Source organism: Cynara cardunculus (genome assembly GCF_001531365.2).
Source record: "Cynara cardunculus var. scolymus isolate 2C chromosome LG 4, CcrdV1, whole genome shotgun sequence".
In the NCBI taxonomy this organism is placed as follows: Eukaryota; Viridiplantae; Streptophyta; class Magnoliopsida; order Asterales; family Asteraceae; genus Cynara; species Cynara cardunculus.
In genome coordinates this window covers 14,159,502-14,176,526 of record NC_037531.1, presented here as the reverse complement: position 1 = coordinate 14,176,526, position 17,025 = coordinate 14,159,502, and the positions used below count along the sequence as shown (strand labels likewise).

The 17,025-nt window shown below is 34.5% G+C and overlaps 3 protein-coding genes across 3 annotated transcripts; 1 reads left to right on the top strand and 2 right to left on the bottom strand.

Moving 5' to 3' along the window:
* Window positions 1–1,939: 1,939 nt before the first annotated feature.
* LOC112511867 (dirigent protein 17) lies at window positions 1,940–2,592 on the bottom strand. The gene has a single exon (XM_025117692.1). It carries the CDS (start codon window positions 2,582–2,584, stop codon window positions 2,039–2,041), a length of 546 nt encoding a protein of 181 aa, XP_024973460.1. The 5' UTR covers window positions 2,585–2,592; the 3' UTR covers window positions 1,940–2,038.
* A 1,543-nt stretch (window positions 2,593–4,135) lies between these two features.
* Window positions 4,136–9,866, top strand: LOC112511866 (protein DA1-related 1-like). The gene is made up of 12 exons (XM_025117690.1): window positions 4,136–4,210; window positions 4,766–4,923; window positions 5,128–5,209; window positions 5,966–6,113; window positions 7,463–7,583; window positions 7,836–7,919; window positions 8,237–8,356; window positions 8,448–8,660; window positions 8,743–8,805; window positions 8,887–9,005; window positions 9,272–9,330; window positions 9,468–9,866. The coding sequence occupies exons 2-12, from the start codon at window positions 4,807–4,809 to the stop codon at window positions 9,737–9,739; spliced, it is 1,398 nt and encodes a 465-aa protein (XP_024973458.1). The 5' UTR covers window positions 4,136–4,210; window positions 4,766–4,806; the 3' UTR covers window positions 9,740–9,866.
* A 348-nt stretch (window positions 9,867–10,214) lies between these two features.
* LOC112510903 (protein LYK5-like) lies at window positions 10,215–12,131 on the bottom strand. Its single transcript, XM_025116257.1, has one exon. The coding sequence runs from the start codon at window positions 12,129–12,131 to the stop codon at window positions 10,215–10,217; it is 1,917 nt and encodes a 638-aa protein (XP_024972025.1).
* Window positions 12,132–17,025: the final 4,894 nt, after the last annotated feature.

Below are 17,025 nucleotides of genomic sequence, written 5' to 3'. Positions count from 1 at the left end.
CAAACTGTTCATATTGTGTTCATATGTACACTAGTTGCATATCTCAATATTGGTTTGCTTCTGAATGTGTTCATAATGAAAGAACTATTGTTCACAAACTGTTCATATTGTGTTCATACCTGTTTTTTTATTTATTTATTTTTGTGTAACAACTATTCTTATTATATTCATATTGTGTTCATAAATGCTATATAGTTCAAATTCATATATATGTCAATTTTTGTTCGTATTTGACACAATGGTTCATATGTGTGTGTGTGTGTTTTCATATGGTTCTTACATTAACAAAAATAAATTAATAAAAATAATGAGATTTTTTGATTTTGTAACTCCCAATTAATGATATGAAAGTTACATAAAAAAAGAAAATTACCTAAATACTCTTTTCCCCTTTCTTCACATATGTTCTTTGAAATTGTAAATTTAACTTTTTATCATGATTAATCACAACTCTTTATTGTAAGAATCAATGGCCAAGATTGGTTAACAAAGTTAACACAAAAATCTTGGTTAGTATTTGAACCAAGCTCTCTCTCTCTCTCTCTCTCTCTCTCTCTCTCTATATATATATATATATATTGATAAAAAAATAATATGACGAAAACGAGTCTACACCTTTGTGTGTCGTTATCTACCTTCCATGATTGTTTTCTTTACCCGTTAGCTTTTTAGGGTGATCATGAACATACAAACTAGCTTATGTACACCAACTAACATTTGAACAACCATTAATATTTTGAAGTCACTGCAAGTGAAATAAACTCAATGACTTTGTCTAGCTAGCTCATAACTGATTTCAAACCCGTTGAAATTAACTCGTAAATATAGCAACCATCTAAATGAAATTTTCTTTTCTTTTGGATAACCGTCATGCCATATATATATATATATATATATATATATTAGAGGCGGGTTAGATTACAAACCACCTGATTCGTGAAAACTATGCAAACCACTCTCGACCAATAGGAAATTTTCGTTTTTTATTCTTTAATTTTAATAAGTAAGGGTATAATTGTCATTTTACTGTATAATGGTTAATATTGAAAAATGATTTGATTGTTTTTAAATATGGAAACGTAAATATATAAACCGTTTATATGAAATGTGTAAATCAATTGTTTTAAATATAATATTGAAAATAATTTAATTATTTTTAAATATGAAAACGTAAATATAGAAAAAACCGTTTATATGGAAGATGTAGATCAACTGTTTTTAAATATAAAACAGTGAAAAAGTTGCATACAATGAAGATGACAGATTAATACAGTTTCATAATGTGAAACAGATTCATACAATGAACCAAATTCAGACATGTAAATAAATATTGTGAAACAGATTCATACAATTAGGAAATACATGTTAATCTAGTTAAGAAATACAATTAATACAGTGAACCAGATTCATACAGTGATGTAATAATGTTTTTCATACAGTGAAATAGTTGCATACAATGATGAAATACAGTTTCATATAATGAAGAGAACAGCGATGAAATACAGTTTCATACAGTGAAACATATTCATATGGGTGATTTGCCGATTTTGCCCTTTTTTAATTAAAAATTAATTTTTTTTTAATTTCCTAATATAACAGATTCATACAGTGAAACAGATTCATATGGGTGATTTGCCGATTTTGCCCTTTTTTAATTAAAAATTAAACTTTTTTTTTAATTTCCTAATATAACACTATTTAAATTTGACTATTGATCAAGAAAAATGGATGAATAAGATCGGTTTGTAGGGTTTTCACAAATGATGGTGGTTTGCAATTGATCGCTCCTCATATATATTAAAATACTATCTATATGATTGCGATCAAATTTTGTGTAATGGTTGATGATGAATTTTAAATTCCAACTTTGTTTTTTTTTATGTGCACTTCTTCCTCGAATTATGACTGAAATAATGCTTTTTGAACATACAAATACACTCAGTGTGATTAAATCATTGGAACTTATTGGTGATAGTTATTTCTAATTATTCAATTAACTATTGTGATTTTCATAAAATATCAGTACATGATTTGTAACTCATCCTGGTATTGTTTCAGACCGATCAGGATATTTTAGATGCAAACTAATATGATACGGTACAACAATATTAGTATCATCCTTTTGTGTCAAAAAGGCTTTTCCACGTACAAAAGCGAAAGAGCCTGTACCACCAACCACAGTCAACTCATCTTTTCGATCACTGCCCGAGTTTCTGGCTTGAATACTTACACTGCCTGAATATTCACGAGTATCAAAAGTCAGATAAATAATGTTGAATCCCGAGTGTGCAAATTGTTCAACAGGGATGATGAAGCCTTGGGCTTTCCCAACGACTCGTGAAGTGTTCTTCGGCCCTTCAGTTAAAACTCGATGGAAGATCAAGGCACCAGCATCCTGTGGTGCCACTGTGTGCGCATCTGGCGGCACAACAGTGGTTTGCGGTTGTTGGATGTATAAAGATAAGGCCAACCATGACTTTGAAGGTGTTTTTGAATGGGGTAACGGTGAGAGGGTGGCCAGAAGTATGACAACAAGTATTGCTGATATTACGAAACCACAAAATATGAACTTATTAGAAAACATAACAGATTTATGATACTTAATGGCTTAATCTCTTGAGGGCTTTATAAAGATGCTTTATGCTTTTTTGGCCACCTAAATCACCTTTGCTACCAAATCCACCCAACCCCAACATGCATGTATATGTAGTAGTTGTAATATAATGCAAGATGTTTTTTTTAAGAATGATGAAAAATTAGTACAAGTTTTTCTTAAAAAAACACTATGAGGATATTTGCACAATGCAGCGAGATAAATCTCGATTTTAGTGTTTAATTTTTATTACTTGTCTCTATCGATATAATACGATTTTATATGGTTTTGTAAAAAAAAATAATGTTTTGATTTTTGAATGAAATATAAATTTGAAGATAACATAAAAAAAAATCGATATTAGTATCAAATTAACTATTTAATAGATCTCATTTTTTTGGTGTAATTTCTGTAATTCAATTTTTTATTATAATTTAATTTAGATTTGATAACAAAGTAATTTATTTTTGGTTTAACAATATAAGTTTTTTATAAAGATAATAATTAAATATTTTGTTAGAACTCAATGATTATCTTACTTATATTTTAGATTATCTATATTTAAAATGGATGTTTATTCTATATTTGATTATGTTTATATGCAGTTAGTTACACGAATTCAGATATGGAGTTTTAATAAGTTGTACTTACGCACAATCTACTTGTAATCTTGAGTTTTAAGTAATATGCATTAATAAACAGTACTTTACGCATAAAAAGTGATTTTTAAAAGTTTTTGTCAAATGCTTTATAATATAGTATAGATAAAACATACGTCTGAATAGAATAGAGAACAAAGCGACAATTGGATACGTTTTACTAATTTGAAGATTCAATATAAAAAACCCAAAATATATATTAATATATTTTTTTATTATAGATATCCAACCCGCTATGCGAGCCGACTAATCCTAGGACGACCACCTGCTTTGCAGATAGCCCGGAATCACCGCATTTGAACCTCCGTGGCCACAAAAGGATTTTTATTCATCCTTGTATTTGAACCTGAGACGAAGAATTTACCATAACTTCCTAAAGAACGACTCTATAATTTAACAGGAAAACATTAACGGTGTTACTTTCAGGGACTAAAATTGAGAAATAATGATTATTTGAATCATTAACGAGAAAAAGTAATAAAGTGAAGGACAAAATGTGTAACTTATTCGTATTTTTATATTGTGGGAGACATGCAAGTCACATCTTAGTGTCTTACAGCTGATGGACTGATGTAAAGGAAGGAGAACAATGGAATCCTCTCATCAACGATCGACGATAGTTGGAAGACCGACGATGGAAACTCAAAAGTTATATTTTGGAAGCTTATTCAATCGATAACCATCGTCAAGTTCGAAGAAACCGTGTCGTAGGTTGTCACATCTTTGCTAAAGGGGAAAACCTAATGCGTGCTTGGTTGTTAATCAATAGCAGCAGTAATGATGGTAACAGTTTTTGGAATCATGAACCTAAACCGTTCTTCTTTTCTATATATTCCGATTTTTCACTCACATACAATGGCGTGGCTTTTCATTCATCATCATCGAGCTTCACCTGATAATATTTGGAGCTTGACGTTTTCTGCCTTGAATTTTGGAGGGTTGAAGATTTTGCTGAATTGTAAGAAAATATGACCTTAATTTGAGATCTTTTATCGATGAATTGTGGAAATCAGTCGCATTTTTGTGAATTTGCTTGACCTCTTTGGCTCGTTTCGTTTATGGGCAGTGTTACTAAGTACGAGGAACTGGTCTATTGTTTTTGTCTAATCTGTTGGATGACTGTCTTTGTATTGATTTCTTATAATTAGCTTTCATTTATTCGTCTTTGGTTAGCTGTGGTTTGGTATATATAGTAGGACTAGGACACCACATCAGATAGCTGATACTGGTTTTGTTTCCTTGTTAGCTTATTATATCAAGCCATTGCTATAAATAAGAACCCATCATGCTTGACTATTTATGTTGATCTTCAACTTATCACCTTCATTAGGCATCGATTAAGTGGCGGGAGTTTTGTTATGTTTTAGTGGAACAATTGAGCTATTTATGAGAAAAGCTCTTTTGGCCTGTTTCTATATATGGTCCTATTGTTTCTGCATCCAATATGATTTCAGATCTTGTTGTTTATGAGGAACATCCAATTCATGAATACAAGACGATGGCTCTTTTGCAGGTAAAGTTCTTTGACTGTACACAGATTCTATTAACTGCATAATGGATTGGCTTAGCAGAATTTTTGAAAGCACTACCCGTGAAGCATCAGAAAGGCGATATAATGGCAGATATGGAGAGAATACATCGTCAATCAGAACTTATCCCCCTACATCATGGGTAATAATTAGATAATTTCTTGTCACCTATATGCAGTCACTTGGGGGACTTAGTATTTCATCATTATGATATTTCCCTTTTTTTGGCAACTGATTGATATGTATGATGTTACATCTGCCAACTCCAAACTTGAGACCTTTTTGTTTATATTTGACATTGCCAACCATAATTAATCGTACCTTGTTGTTGGTAAACCGTTTGTAGGCTTCACAGCCAGAGATCGAAGATATTGACCGGGCAATTGCAGTATCACTTGCAGAAGAAGGAAAAGGGAAACATATGATCAGTAAGTGATACAATCACCTATTCATGATAAACATTTGTGAAACTATAGATTCTTCTTGGCCATATTATCTTGTACTATTATCTACCATGAAAGGTGGAATTGGACTCGAAAGTTCTATGTAAAGCGGAATTATGTAAACAGAGTTACTTGATTACTTTATTGCATTTGACCATGTTCTTAAATTTTTTGCACTCATTCTCAGGTTGATATTGTTAAAGTCACACCTATGTGTAATTTACAGTTCTTTCATTGAGCCGAGGTGACAATGTTACTTTCTAATCACAATTTATCTTTTGAAGATTATTATTTTCACCTAAGCTCAATAAATGTCCCTAGTTAGATTTTTTTGTAATTGTAGATCTTTGTCATAATCTTAGAATTTTGTGCTTTTTATGAAGCTAGTTCAAAATTATTAGTCAAGGCTGTACACATGTATCTATAAAATGGCTTGACTTGCTGCTGTATGGTTTTGAAACAAATTGAACATCATGTTGCAATTGATATCGAACAGGTTCATTGCAATTAAATCACACAGCATAAATGATGATTTTAAGATCACATACTTTTTGATGAAGATAAGAAAGATGGTATTTCAGGAATTTGACTTACTAGTCCATGCCTTCCAAGTAAATTAGAAGGGATCTTTGATATAGCAGTGTATGTAACTTCTCTGACAATTGTAATGAACAGCAATTGCTTTAACTCTACTAATTAAAATGCCATCAACCATACCTAAAACTGAAATCTGCTGGTCAGATGATGATTCCCAATTGAAAGAAGATGAATATCTTGCAAGGGCTCTACAAGAAAGTCTGAAAGTTGGGCCTCCACCCCGGAATAGAAATGTGAATCAAAATGGAAATGTTCGCCAACCTATGTCATTCCCATATTCAACAGGATTTAGGTAAGTGCTTTGCTTTTCTTAACTACAATAATTTAGTCATTTTTTTATAGATTCTTGCTTTTGATTTTCAACATGCAGTTTTGCTGTATTTTTTTTGTCCTTGGAGAAAAAGATACTATACTGATGGTGGATCATAAATGATCCAATTGAGGATACAATTTATAGGATGCAAGACGCCATCCCAAAATTACATTGGCCTTGTGAACAAGTTGACTCAAAAAATAATGACGACGTTGAACATGAAATAAACTGCTAGCTGCAAACCCAAAACAGCAACCTGTGAACTAGCAAACTGAAATTGAGACTTGAAACTTCAACTTGCAAACCCAAACATAATCTGTGAACTAGAAAACTGAAACAAAGGCTTGAACTTGAACTTGAAAATGTCAACCTTCCATCTATCTTGCACATTCTGCTGCATTTTTATACAGCTGATCTTTATCACACGGTTCTGAGATGGGTTGTATACTAGATCTCAAAATTTTAAGGTGAAGACTGAGAATAACCCCTCAACTTGAATCCTTGGGCATCTTGACATTAATTTAACCACCGTAAATCTAGAAAGTTCTTTTTGTTTTGTCTATATGTAAGCTTTTTGCACAATGATACTTGCCGCAAATTATCTTTTATTTATTGCACACTGATACTTATTGTTATCATGCAAGAAATACTATATATGGCCCTTAGTTTATGAGGATTTGTTTTGGTTATTCGTTTCTACCACCCCCAAACAGCAAAAGGAAAAGAACCAATGTTAAGGTCCTTAACAGCACGAATATGTGTTTGGGTGCTAGTGTTGTTCTTCATATTGTGTGTAGAATGATGCCCTGAGAAGGGGCTTTTTGGTGACAGTGGCAGTAATTATCCTAAAAATAAATATAAAAGATAGTAACTATCTTCAATAGTAAATCTAAAAACTAACAAATACAACTAATACTATCCTAACAATAAAGTTCAAAAATAAACAAATAACAACGAATAATTACCACAGATTGATATATAAAATCTCTATTACTGTCCATGCCTCAATCTTTCTCCTTTGGGAGTAAGGAATAAACTCCTCGTAGAGTTTTAAGTTGATGGAGAGTGATAAACCATGAAAGCTAATGCATCACTTGGAGCTTCCAATTTCTTTTTTCACTAAGTGCACAATCCACAACATGATAACAAGCTTCCAAACTATTTGGGGTAGGCTAAAGAAGAAATAAAAAGAAAATATAAAATGGTGAAGACTAAATTGCATACTCATTTAATTTGAAAAATGTACCTTTAGTCATTTTCAGTGATAATTGTGCATATAAAATGTTCATCATATTTCATCACTTGTATTTTTTTCTCCCTTTTTGTAGGATATGTGCTGGTTGCAATTCCGCAATTGGTCATGGACCAATTTTGAGTTGCATGGGTGCTGTTTGGCATCCAAAATGTTTGAGATGCCATGCATGTAACCTACCGATTGCTGAATACGAGGTACTAAACCGATGTGTATTGACTGCCATGAAATATAGCTGGGAATTTCTTTTCTGATGCATACAGCCTTACTACATTTTTATTTCATCAAACTAACGGTGTGGTGGCATATGAAAATCTCTTAGGTTTAATAATAGACATAGATTTGCAACGCTCAATGTGCTGAAAGAGGGGTGTGGGTTTTTGTTAATCTAGTTGATGTTTGTCTTTATAAGGTTAATGATACTTTGCGTCTCTTTATTTATCATGTAGTTTTCAATGTCTGGAAATTATGCCTATCACAAGTCATGCTACAAGGAACGACGTCATCCGCGATGTGATGTTTGCCAGCACTTTGTAAGTATTGCTTTTCAGTTATAATGAGACCATTCCCTTATCTTTTACATGATAAGCCTCTTTCAAAATTAACCTGCATTTTTATTTTCTATCTAAATATAAGAATGGAGAACTGGGCATTTTTTATAATTGTTGGAAGCCTTAACAGCTTGCAATTTTAGAGTTGAGAAGCTGAAACCAATATAGCCATTGGTAATTTTAATAATCTGATGTTGCCTATTCACATTCAATTTGATTTCAGATTCCATTTTATGTTTCCTCTATGTTAGATTTTACTTCTCAGCTGATAGTTCGAATGTATGCACTGCCTTTTACAGATTCGAACAAATGCTGCTGGTTTTATCGAATACAAGACACATCCTTTCTGGGCTCAGAAATACTGCCCGTTCCATGAAAGTGATGGGACTCCTAGGTGTTGTAGCTGTGAACGAATGGAGGTGGGTTTAATTAATATCAAATTACATTTGGTTCAAACCTGTATTATCTATGCAATTCTTGGATACAATAAGCGGACGCTGCCATTTTCAGCCAAGGGAAACAAGATATGCTGCTCTTAATGATGGTCGAAAACTGTGCCTGGAGTGTCTTGATTCAGCAGTCATGGATACTACCGAGTGTCAACCCCTCTATTTTGATATACAACAATTTTATGAAGGTTTGGATATGAAGTTGGAACAGAAGGTACCTTTACTTTTGGTTGAAAGGCAAGCACTTAACGAGGCCATGAATGGGGAGAGGAGTGTAAGCAAAATATCCTTAATCTGTATGTATTTTTAAGGGAAAGTTTCTGCTTCCTGTTTTTCATTTTCCATTTTTTCATCAGGGCCATTACCACATGCCCGAGACCAGAGGACTTTGCCTTTCCGAGGAACAAACTGTCAGCACAGTAAGAATTTCTAAAGCTGAATGATTCTTTCCCAGATTTTAGGAATGATGTTATAAGGTTTGTTTAATGTTGTGTTGGCAGGTATTGAGGCAACCAAGAATTGGGATAGGAAATCGGATCCCAAATATGAGAATAGAGCCATATAAACTGACCGGCCACTGCGAAGTTACAGCCATTCTGATTTTATATGGCCTTCCAAGGTATTTTTTGTTGCCTCCTGGATATTCTTATCCACAGTTCTCAGCAGTTGCATCATATACCTGCAGGATTTTTGTTTTTATAACTTGAAACAATATCCATGAGGGGTTATTAGCTAAATAACCTCCTGATAAGTGCTTTTAAATCCACGACCTTCTGACAGGTTTCTAGGCATTCTTCTATTAAGCCGTGACATTCGCAAACCTGGCAGAAGGTCATTTAACCAAAGGACCCAATTTACAAGTACTAAATAACTCACTGCATACAGGTTGCTTACTGGATCAATCTTAGCTCATGAAATGATGCATGCGTGGCTACGGCTTAAAGGTTTGGCCACAACTCTTTGTGCAACTGCGCAAAAACCAGACAAATTGTATCATTTTGTTTGGATTCGTTACAAATCATTATAGAGACATATCTAGTCAATTAACCAATCTCTTTTTCTCCTTTTCTTTCCCTTGAAGGCTACCGAACTCTGAGGCAAGATGTTGAAGAAGGAATCTGTCAGGTTCTAGCTCACATGTGGTTAACATCCCAGATAGCATCCATATCATCAAGGCAAGGGAAAAGGTCTCCGTCAGAGAAGAAACTTGCAGAGTTCTTCAAACACCAGATCGAATCTGATCAGTCCCAGGTGTATGGAAATGGTTTCAGAGCTGGCAATCAGGCCGTGCTTAAATATGGCCTTCAAAAGACCTTGTACCACATACGATTGACAGGGAACTTTCCTTTCTGAATGAGCCTTGCAATCGTTTGTTATAGCGTAGTTTACTCTATTCATTATGAATGCTTTTTATGCAAGCATACCATGATTAATTACATACTTACATTCAAGCTATATGCCTTTATAACCGCGCTATGTAATATATTTCCATATTAGTAAACTCCCATAATCTTCCATTTCATTTTATTGATTACAATCTTATCTCAAATTTATGGTAAAAGATAATATGTTCTTTTCCTTTCTTCCTTTACTTTTTTCTAGCTAACAGTTACATTACAGCCTAATCATCAGAGGCAATCATTGCTACGGTGCATTTGGTATGCAGACGGGACTGAACATGACTGGACGAGTGAGAGTAAGGTAGGGGGTGAAAGACGTGTGGAAGGTTTTTTTTGACACCGGTAGTTTAGTAATTTACCAATTTTGACCCATCACCCTGATTTTTGTTCCACCTATTTTGTCAGGACAAAAAAAGTGCATTTTTGTTTCACTCAAGATCTGTTCTGTCCCAGTCTAATGTCATGCTAAACGACGGACAACAAGTTTTTGTCCCGTCCTGTCCTGTTCTGTCTTGCCCACGTACCAAACGAGCTATCTGTAAATCAACTTGAATTTTAACCAAAGAAGAGACTACCTCATCCATGGTTGGTCTGCTTGCTGGATCTTGTTTCACACAGGTTAGACTTAATTTCACCATTTGCATTGCATACTCCATGCTTCCATTTTCTTCATTTGCTAAATCAGTAATGCTTCTAAGCTCAGTTTCTGCATTTTTTCCCTCCATGATTGTAGCAATTGCTGTTGAAAGCAATACCTCATGACCTCCCTCTCTAACCACAGCTTCTTTCCCAGATACCAGCTCCATCATCACAACTCCGAACGAATAAACATCAACTTTCGAAGTGACACAACCATTTCCGACATACTCGGGAGCCATAAACCCTCTGGTACCCATAATTGTGCTGAGGGCACTAATGTCATTTCCGTTGTTTGTCGTTCTTGCAAGACTGAAATTCGAAATCTTTGCTCTCAGGTTGCTGTCAAGTAGTATATTGCTGCTGTTGATGTTCTTGTGGACATACCCTGGCTTAGTGAAGTTATGAAGATATTGAAGTCCATGAGCAACATCCATCGCAATCTGGACCCGCGTACACAAGCCATGAGTTTCTTCTGATCTTTGCCTGCCAAGCCACTCTCGGAGGGAACCCATTGTCATATATTCGAAAACAAGGTATGACGAATCTTTATGCGTGCAAAATCCATATAGTTTCAAAAGATTGAAGTGGTAAATTTTGCTCAGCATGTTCACTTGCTTGGATACGTCAATCCCCATCTTTTTAACAGCTATAATCTGGTTCCCAAACACTCCCCGATACACGGAACCCTTAATCCTGCACTTTGGACCAAAGTTTTTCGTAGCTTTCTGTAGTTCCCGAAAGCTAAAAACTTTGATGATCTTCTCAAAGCTCGCGATTTCGACGAGGAGATCCTCCGGCGATATCATCATTTCTTCATTCTTTTCTGCCTGCCCTTTTCTCCTCCTGTAAACCACTCCTAACACGGTAACTAGAAACGCCATAAAAACTAGAAACGAGCACGCTGCTGCAATTCCAACTGTTAACGGTTTCTTTTTGTTTGATCCCTTTGCAGAAGACACCGAGGTTTCTGGCATGTAACGTTGGATTATGGTCTGGGCACTCGAAGGTTCTGCTCGTAGAGGAATCAATAACGTAGTAAAAGGGAATATCGTGCTCGTTTCAGAAAGCCCGTTTGCTTTTAGCACACTTTCTGCAGTTACGTTAAACCTCTGAGCAAGGTCACGAACAGAATCACCATAACCGATCGGGTACGTCGCTAAATACTTGACGCCACTTACGACTTGATCTTTCATAGGACAAGCGCAACGAAGCGGGATTTTCAGCTTGAACCCGTCTTCCAACTTGAACTCGTTAAAACGATTCGCGTGTTTCAACAACCCGCACGTCGACAGGCCCTGGAATGTGCCGTTTGCTATGACAAAATATGTTTTCGCTTGTGTTGTAATATGGAAAGTGGTGTTGGCTTGGTAATAGTGGTCCGAGCAGGAACAGTTGACGCGAATGAAAACGTGTTTTTCGGGTGGCAAAACGGCCGTTTCCGATACGTTGTTGATTCGGGCAAGGTGGCGGGGGTTGGCGGACATGAGGGCGGCGATGGCCGTGACGGTGGTGTAGGGTGGTTGGGGCTTGAAAATGAGAAAGGAGTGGCAAGAAGAGAGGAGGCCATTGCAAGTGTAGAGGAATGAATCAGTGGGTTGGCATGAAAACAACTCATTTGCTGAGTATTGTTGTTGGGATTTGATAGATGGAGAGTGAAAGCAAAGGAACATGAAGAAATCAAACACAACCCAGTTTGTAATTTTCATTTTTCTTTTATTTTTTAGGAAGAAAAATGGAATGAAAATGTTGTGAATGGGTGGTGAAGAGCATTGATTTAAGCCTTTGGGATCATTATTTATAGAATCGGAGAATTATTGGTGTGACAAGGGGCAAGAAAACAACAGGAAATTATTTATTATTTTCTTTTTCTTTTTTCAAAATTTGAAAACTCTTTTGAAGATAAAGTTGTAATAATTTGTATATATAGATCGAAGTGGAAACGAGAAAGGTAACCAAATAAGATAGATGGAGGTTTATATGAGAACAATAACTAAATATAAAAATATCAAATAATATGTAAAATTACATATGATTTTACACCAAACTTAAGGGTGGTCAATAAGGGTGTACAGGTGAGCGGAGCCGGGATTTATGTTAGAGATTAAGAACAAATGTAGGGTTGCTAACATGAAATGGATTTCAATTATATATATATATATATATAAGAGAGAGAGAGAGAGAGAGAGGTGAGTACGTGAGAGTTTGAGACACTTGTGTTTTGAGCCTTTATTTTTTAGCCTGTGAGAGTCTAATATGTTGATGGTTGACGGTTAGTTATTGGATGTTGGACCATATAAACAATTTGAAAATAAAAACTTCAGGGTGGGCTAGTGCTAGCTCCGCTCATGCAGGTGCATGACGCACTATTATAGGTCACTGCTAAAGTTGGATGAATCGTGTGTGATTTTAACGTAAAAGCATATAATTTGATTGTTTTTTTATTCTTTTATTTGGTCATTGTTTTTGTATGAATTTAATTATCTCTTTATATATTACATGTGATTTGATTGTTTTCATGTTTTTTTATTTTGATCATATTCTCAGTTGACTCCCCTTCTCTCTCTCTTTTTACACACACACACGCGCGCGCACACACACACACACACACACACACATATATATATATATATATATATATATAGACACACACACACTATAAGGGCATATTTGGTTTTGAACCTGAAAACCACCAAGAACACATATGTTCATATTTTATCATGAATGTTACAAAATATTTACATCAATTATTCACAATGAACATGCGTTTTTTATGTTTCCTTGATCACAACTAGGGGGTGTTTGGATTGTTTATTTAAAGTGTTTTTTGACTTATTCCGGTGTGGTACCGGTAATAAACATTTTTTAGTATTTGGATGGGGAAAAAAAGAGAATGTTTATACCGGTGCCAAATTGGTAATAAAAAGTTTTTGATAAGTTACTCTCTTCTAATTTATCAGAAACAACTTATCAGATTTGAAAACCAAATTACCTTTTTAACCCTAATAAATCTTTTCTCCTACGATGACAATCCTATCCTCTGGTGAAGCTCCATTCCGTTCTCCAGCCTCATCGCCGCCCCATCCATTATCCGACCACATCGGCGCCCGATTCCATTCTCCAGCCACATCGGCCCCCCGTTCGAATTCCGGGCTTTTTTTTTCTTTCCCTAAAGTGACCCTCTATATAAGCAAAATCACAGGGACGATCTTTTTGGTCATTTGACATGTATAAGAAAAATTTGTCAAATATTAAAAAAAATTTATCAACTTATTACGTTTTGGTATTGCCATAAGCTAATCCAAACACTTTTTTTATAAAATCTAGTTTGACCCCACGTAAATTGATAAACACTTTTACAAAAAAAACATAATAAGTTGTTTTAAATAAGCAATTCCAAACACCCTCTAAAGTGTCGTTGTCAACACCGAAGTTTCCCCTTTCTGTCCTTATAAACTTAATAATAAAAGATGATCGTGTCATAAATTATAATCAACTTATAATCATTGTTTAATATCTATTTGTCTTTCGAATTTTTGAATCGGTCCATTGGGCTTGACCGGGTTAATTTATCCACACGTAACGGTCTTTTATTTTTTATTTTATTTTAGTTTATTTATTTTTATTAAATATACTTATATTAAAGTTTTTCTATAATTAAATAATGTTTTTTAAATATAAAATCCGATAATAAATTATGGATTTTAAATTGGTGATAAAATTAATAACGAGATTGATGAGAAATCAATCAAATCTTTAATTTAAAATTTGTAGTTAACGTCTTAAGTACGTTGTATGAGTTTATTAAAGACAACATGATTCTTAAACTTGTATTGTTTTTTACAAACAGTAAATGTTAACGACACAATCAACTCGAAACTTTCGGTTACAAGTATGGTTAAAAAAGTAGAATAAACGGCAAATCAAAAAAAATAGATTGGATTGTTTTTATTGACCAAATACTTTGATCCTTACAACAATATTAGTTACGCTTATTTGTCGGGTGTAATCGAATTCAGGGGCCGTTTACCAAACACTTACATGGGTAAGTGTTTACCATGTCATGTTACCTCACTGGATGAATATGGTAAGGATCAAGAATCTTACCCGGTAAGAGCGAAACAAGAACCATGAATCTTACTCGGTAAGTGAAGGCGACGACTCTTACCACGATAAACATTTACCAGGTAAAATGTTGCATACGATGCCGTTTTGGTGGACTAAAATCTTACCCGGTAAATAAATAATAGTGTTAGATTTTACCGGTAAGCACTTACCAGGTAAGTGTTTGGTAAACGGGCCCGTAACAAATTGATGTCAACATTAAAGAGATTTAATTAATAAAAAATGTTTTTGAACCAAAGCTTAAGTCATCAATTATCAGGTATTTTTATCTGTAACAAACCATTTTAATTGAATAAAATGATATAATTACAAAGAAAAATATTGAAATAAAAAGAGCAAGAGAATCACTTTTTTTTGAGTTGACAAAATGGACGGGTAATTTCAGGTTGTACAACAGGTTTTCTAAACTTTTTCATTTGACATATCATTTCTACAATCTGTTCCCGACTATAAAATCACATTATGAAACAAGCTAGTTATAACTACTAGAAAGTGAGTTTCAGCAATGCGCCTTTAGCGACGACATATTTCAGCAAGAAGCTATTGCTACGACATGTTGTCTCTATAACCTGTTTTCTGGTGATAAATTGACTTTAAGCGACGATAAAAGTCGTTACTAAAACCCATGTTTCTTGTGGCTGGAAAGCGAACATGTTCGTTTGGAAGGCACTTCGTAACAAATTATCGGTTCTTCAAGATCTCAACAAAAGAGGAATTGATCTCGATCCAATGCTTTGCCTGTTTTTGTAGAGATCATGCTGAATCAACTGATCGTTATCTACTTGGTTGCAAGGTCCCTTCATTGTATTGGAACAACATCTTTAAATGGTGGAATATCAACTTCATTCTGCCTTTTCCAATTCTGAGTCGTTTATTTACGATGGTATGAGGCAAATTGCAGGACCATTGAAGGGTGTGTGACAAGCGGTTCCGTGGATTGAGATTTGAGACTTATTCTCTTTGGAAATTCATACACGTTTGTATCTTCAAGAGGGTAAATTCTTGTGGCGATCTTTTCAGTGACAACCAGTTTCAGTCCTTTTTGATTGCTTTCAAGCTCAAAAGTCAGTCTATTTCGAAGATGGTATAGTTCATGTTACCTTCTTTTACTGCTTCTTGAGGTTCTGTTGTTGTTTTCTCAGTTTTGGCCACTTGTTTTTGCTTCTTGGGCTTTATTCATTTCCTCTTTGGTATCTGTTCCTCCTAGATTTCCTTAGTCAGGACTGCTTTTTGCTTTTTTATTTAATGTTATCCCGTCTTTTCAAAAAAAACAATCAAGAAATCAAAAGATATAACAAAAAGAACACTTGCACCCAACAACTATAACTATAACTTATAATATGAATTCATGGGTAGACAAATTGACAACGATATCTGGTTTAACGGGTATCTTTAAATTTGTTAGTGTTATTACTTTTGTTTTGAATAATTTTAATGTTTTATTAAATTTATGTATATAAAATGTGATGAATTTAACTTAATCCATCAAAAAGATCCTAAGAATCTTATGGATTATCTAGAAATGGTCAAAGCTTCCAAAAATAAATAAATAAATAAATATTATAATGATTTTATACTTTAGTGGTTATGTTGTGTTTTATAGATACAATTGAATCGGTCAAACAAGACATTTTGGATGCGATTATTGTAGCTAATTTTTAACAAATCAATTAATCCATAAAAAATAAAAATAAATCCCATGATTAGATAATAAGATTGTGACCACAAGGAAACTGCCTGATTGGTTTGAGCTTGACTCCAAAGGTTAAAAGTGTTAGGAGGTCCCAAGTTCAAATCCAAGGAGGAACAAAAATCTCCTTGTGGCCATGGAGGTTCAAATGCGGCGACTCCGGGCTACGTGCAAAGCAGATGGTCGTCCTGAGATTAGTCGGCTCGTATAGTGGGTTGGATATCCAGGTTAATAAAAAAAATTGTGTAGCTAGGCAATCAATTGGCATTAATTCATTTTCTAAAATGTAAATATAATTCGTGTTTATTTTGTGAAGAAATCCTGTAGTTTTTTTGTTTGTGAAAGACATATCAAACCTTTTAAGGAAAAACACGTTTACCAAACATCAAAAAATAAGTCGGCCTGGTTAGGAGCATTGGTCCCAGAGAAAGTGTAACACACCTAGGCCAAAGTCAAGTAAGAACGAGTCCTCTAAGAAAGAGAGTATCGAATAGAAGATTTGCAGGATAAGTAGTCTTACGCCATGATGGAAGTGTCGGTTGTATGATAGAGACACACATAACAACCATGTCGTGGAGGGTCAAGATAAGAGATCGATGATGGTTCTATAGGGATATGTAACAGTACTGAGGATTGGTAAACAAAAGCTAAATACAAAGAGAGAAATATCCATATATGTTAAGTTACTTAGGGGCCGTTCACTAAACGCTTACTCGGGTAAGTGAACACAAAGTCACATTACGTTACCGGATGAACATGGTAAGAACCAAAAATCTTACCCGGTAAGA

What these genes read in the sequence shown, in the direction of transcription:
- LOC112510903 (XM_025116257.1), bottom strand. Translation starts at nt 12,131, where the DNA reads ATGAAAATTACAAACTGGGTTGTGTTTGATTTCTTCATGTTCCTTTGC.
- LOC112511866 (XM_025117690.1), top strand. Translation starts at nt 4,807, where the DNA reads ATGGATTGGCTTAGCAGAATTTTTGAAAGCACTACCCGTGAAGCATCA. An exon ending in CCATATTCAACAGGATTTAG is followed by an intron (nt 6,114 to 7,462) that starts GTAAGTGCTTTG and finishes CCCTTTTTGTAG; the next exon opens with GATATGTGCTGGTTGCAATT. An exon ending in GTGATGTTTGCCAGCACTTT is followed by an intron (nt 7,920 to 8,236) that starts GTAAGTATTGCT and finishes TGCCTTTTACAG; the next exon opens with ATTCGAACAAATGCTGCTGG.
- LOC112511867 (XM_025117692.1), bottom strand. Translation starts at nt 2,584, where the DNA reads ATGTTTTCTAATAAGTTCATATTTTGTGGTTTCGTAATATCAGCAATA.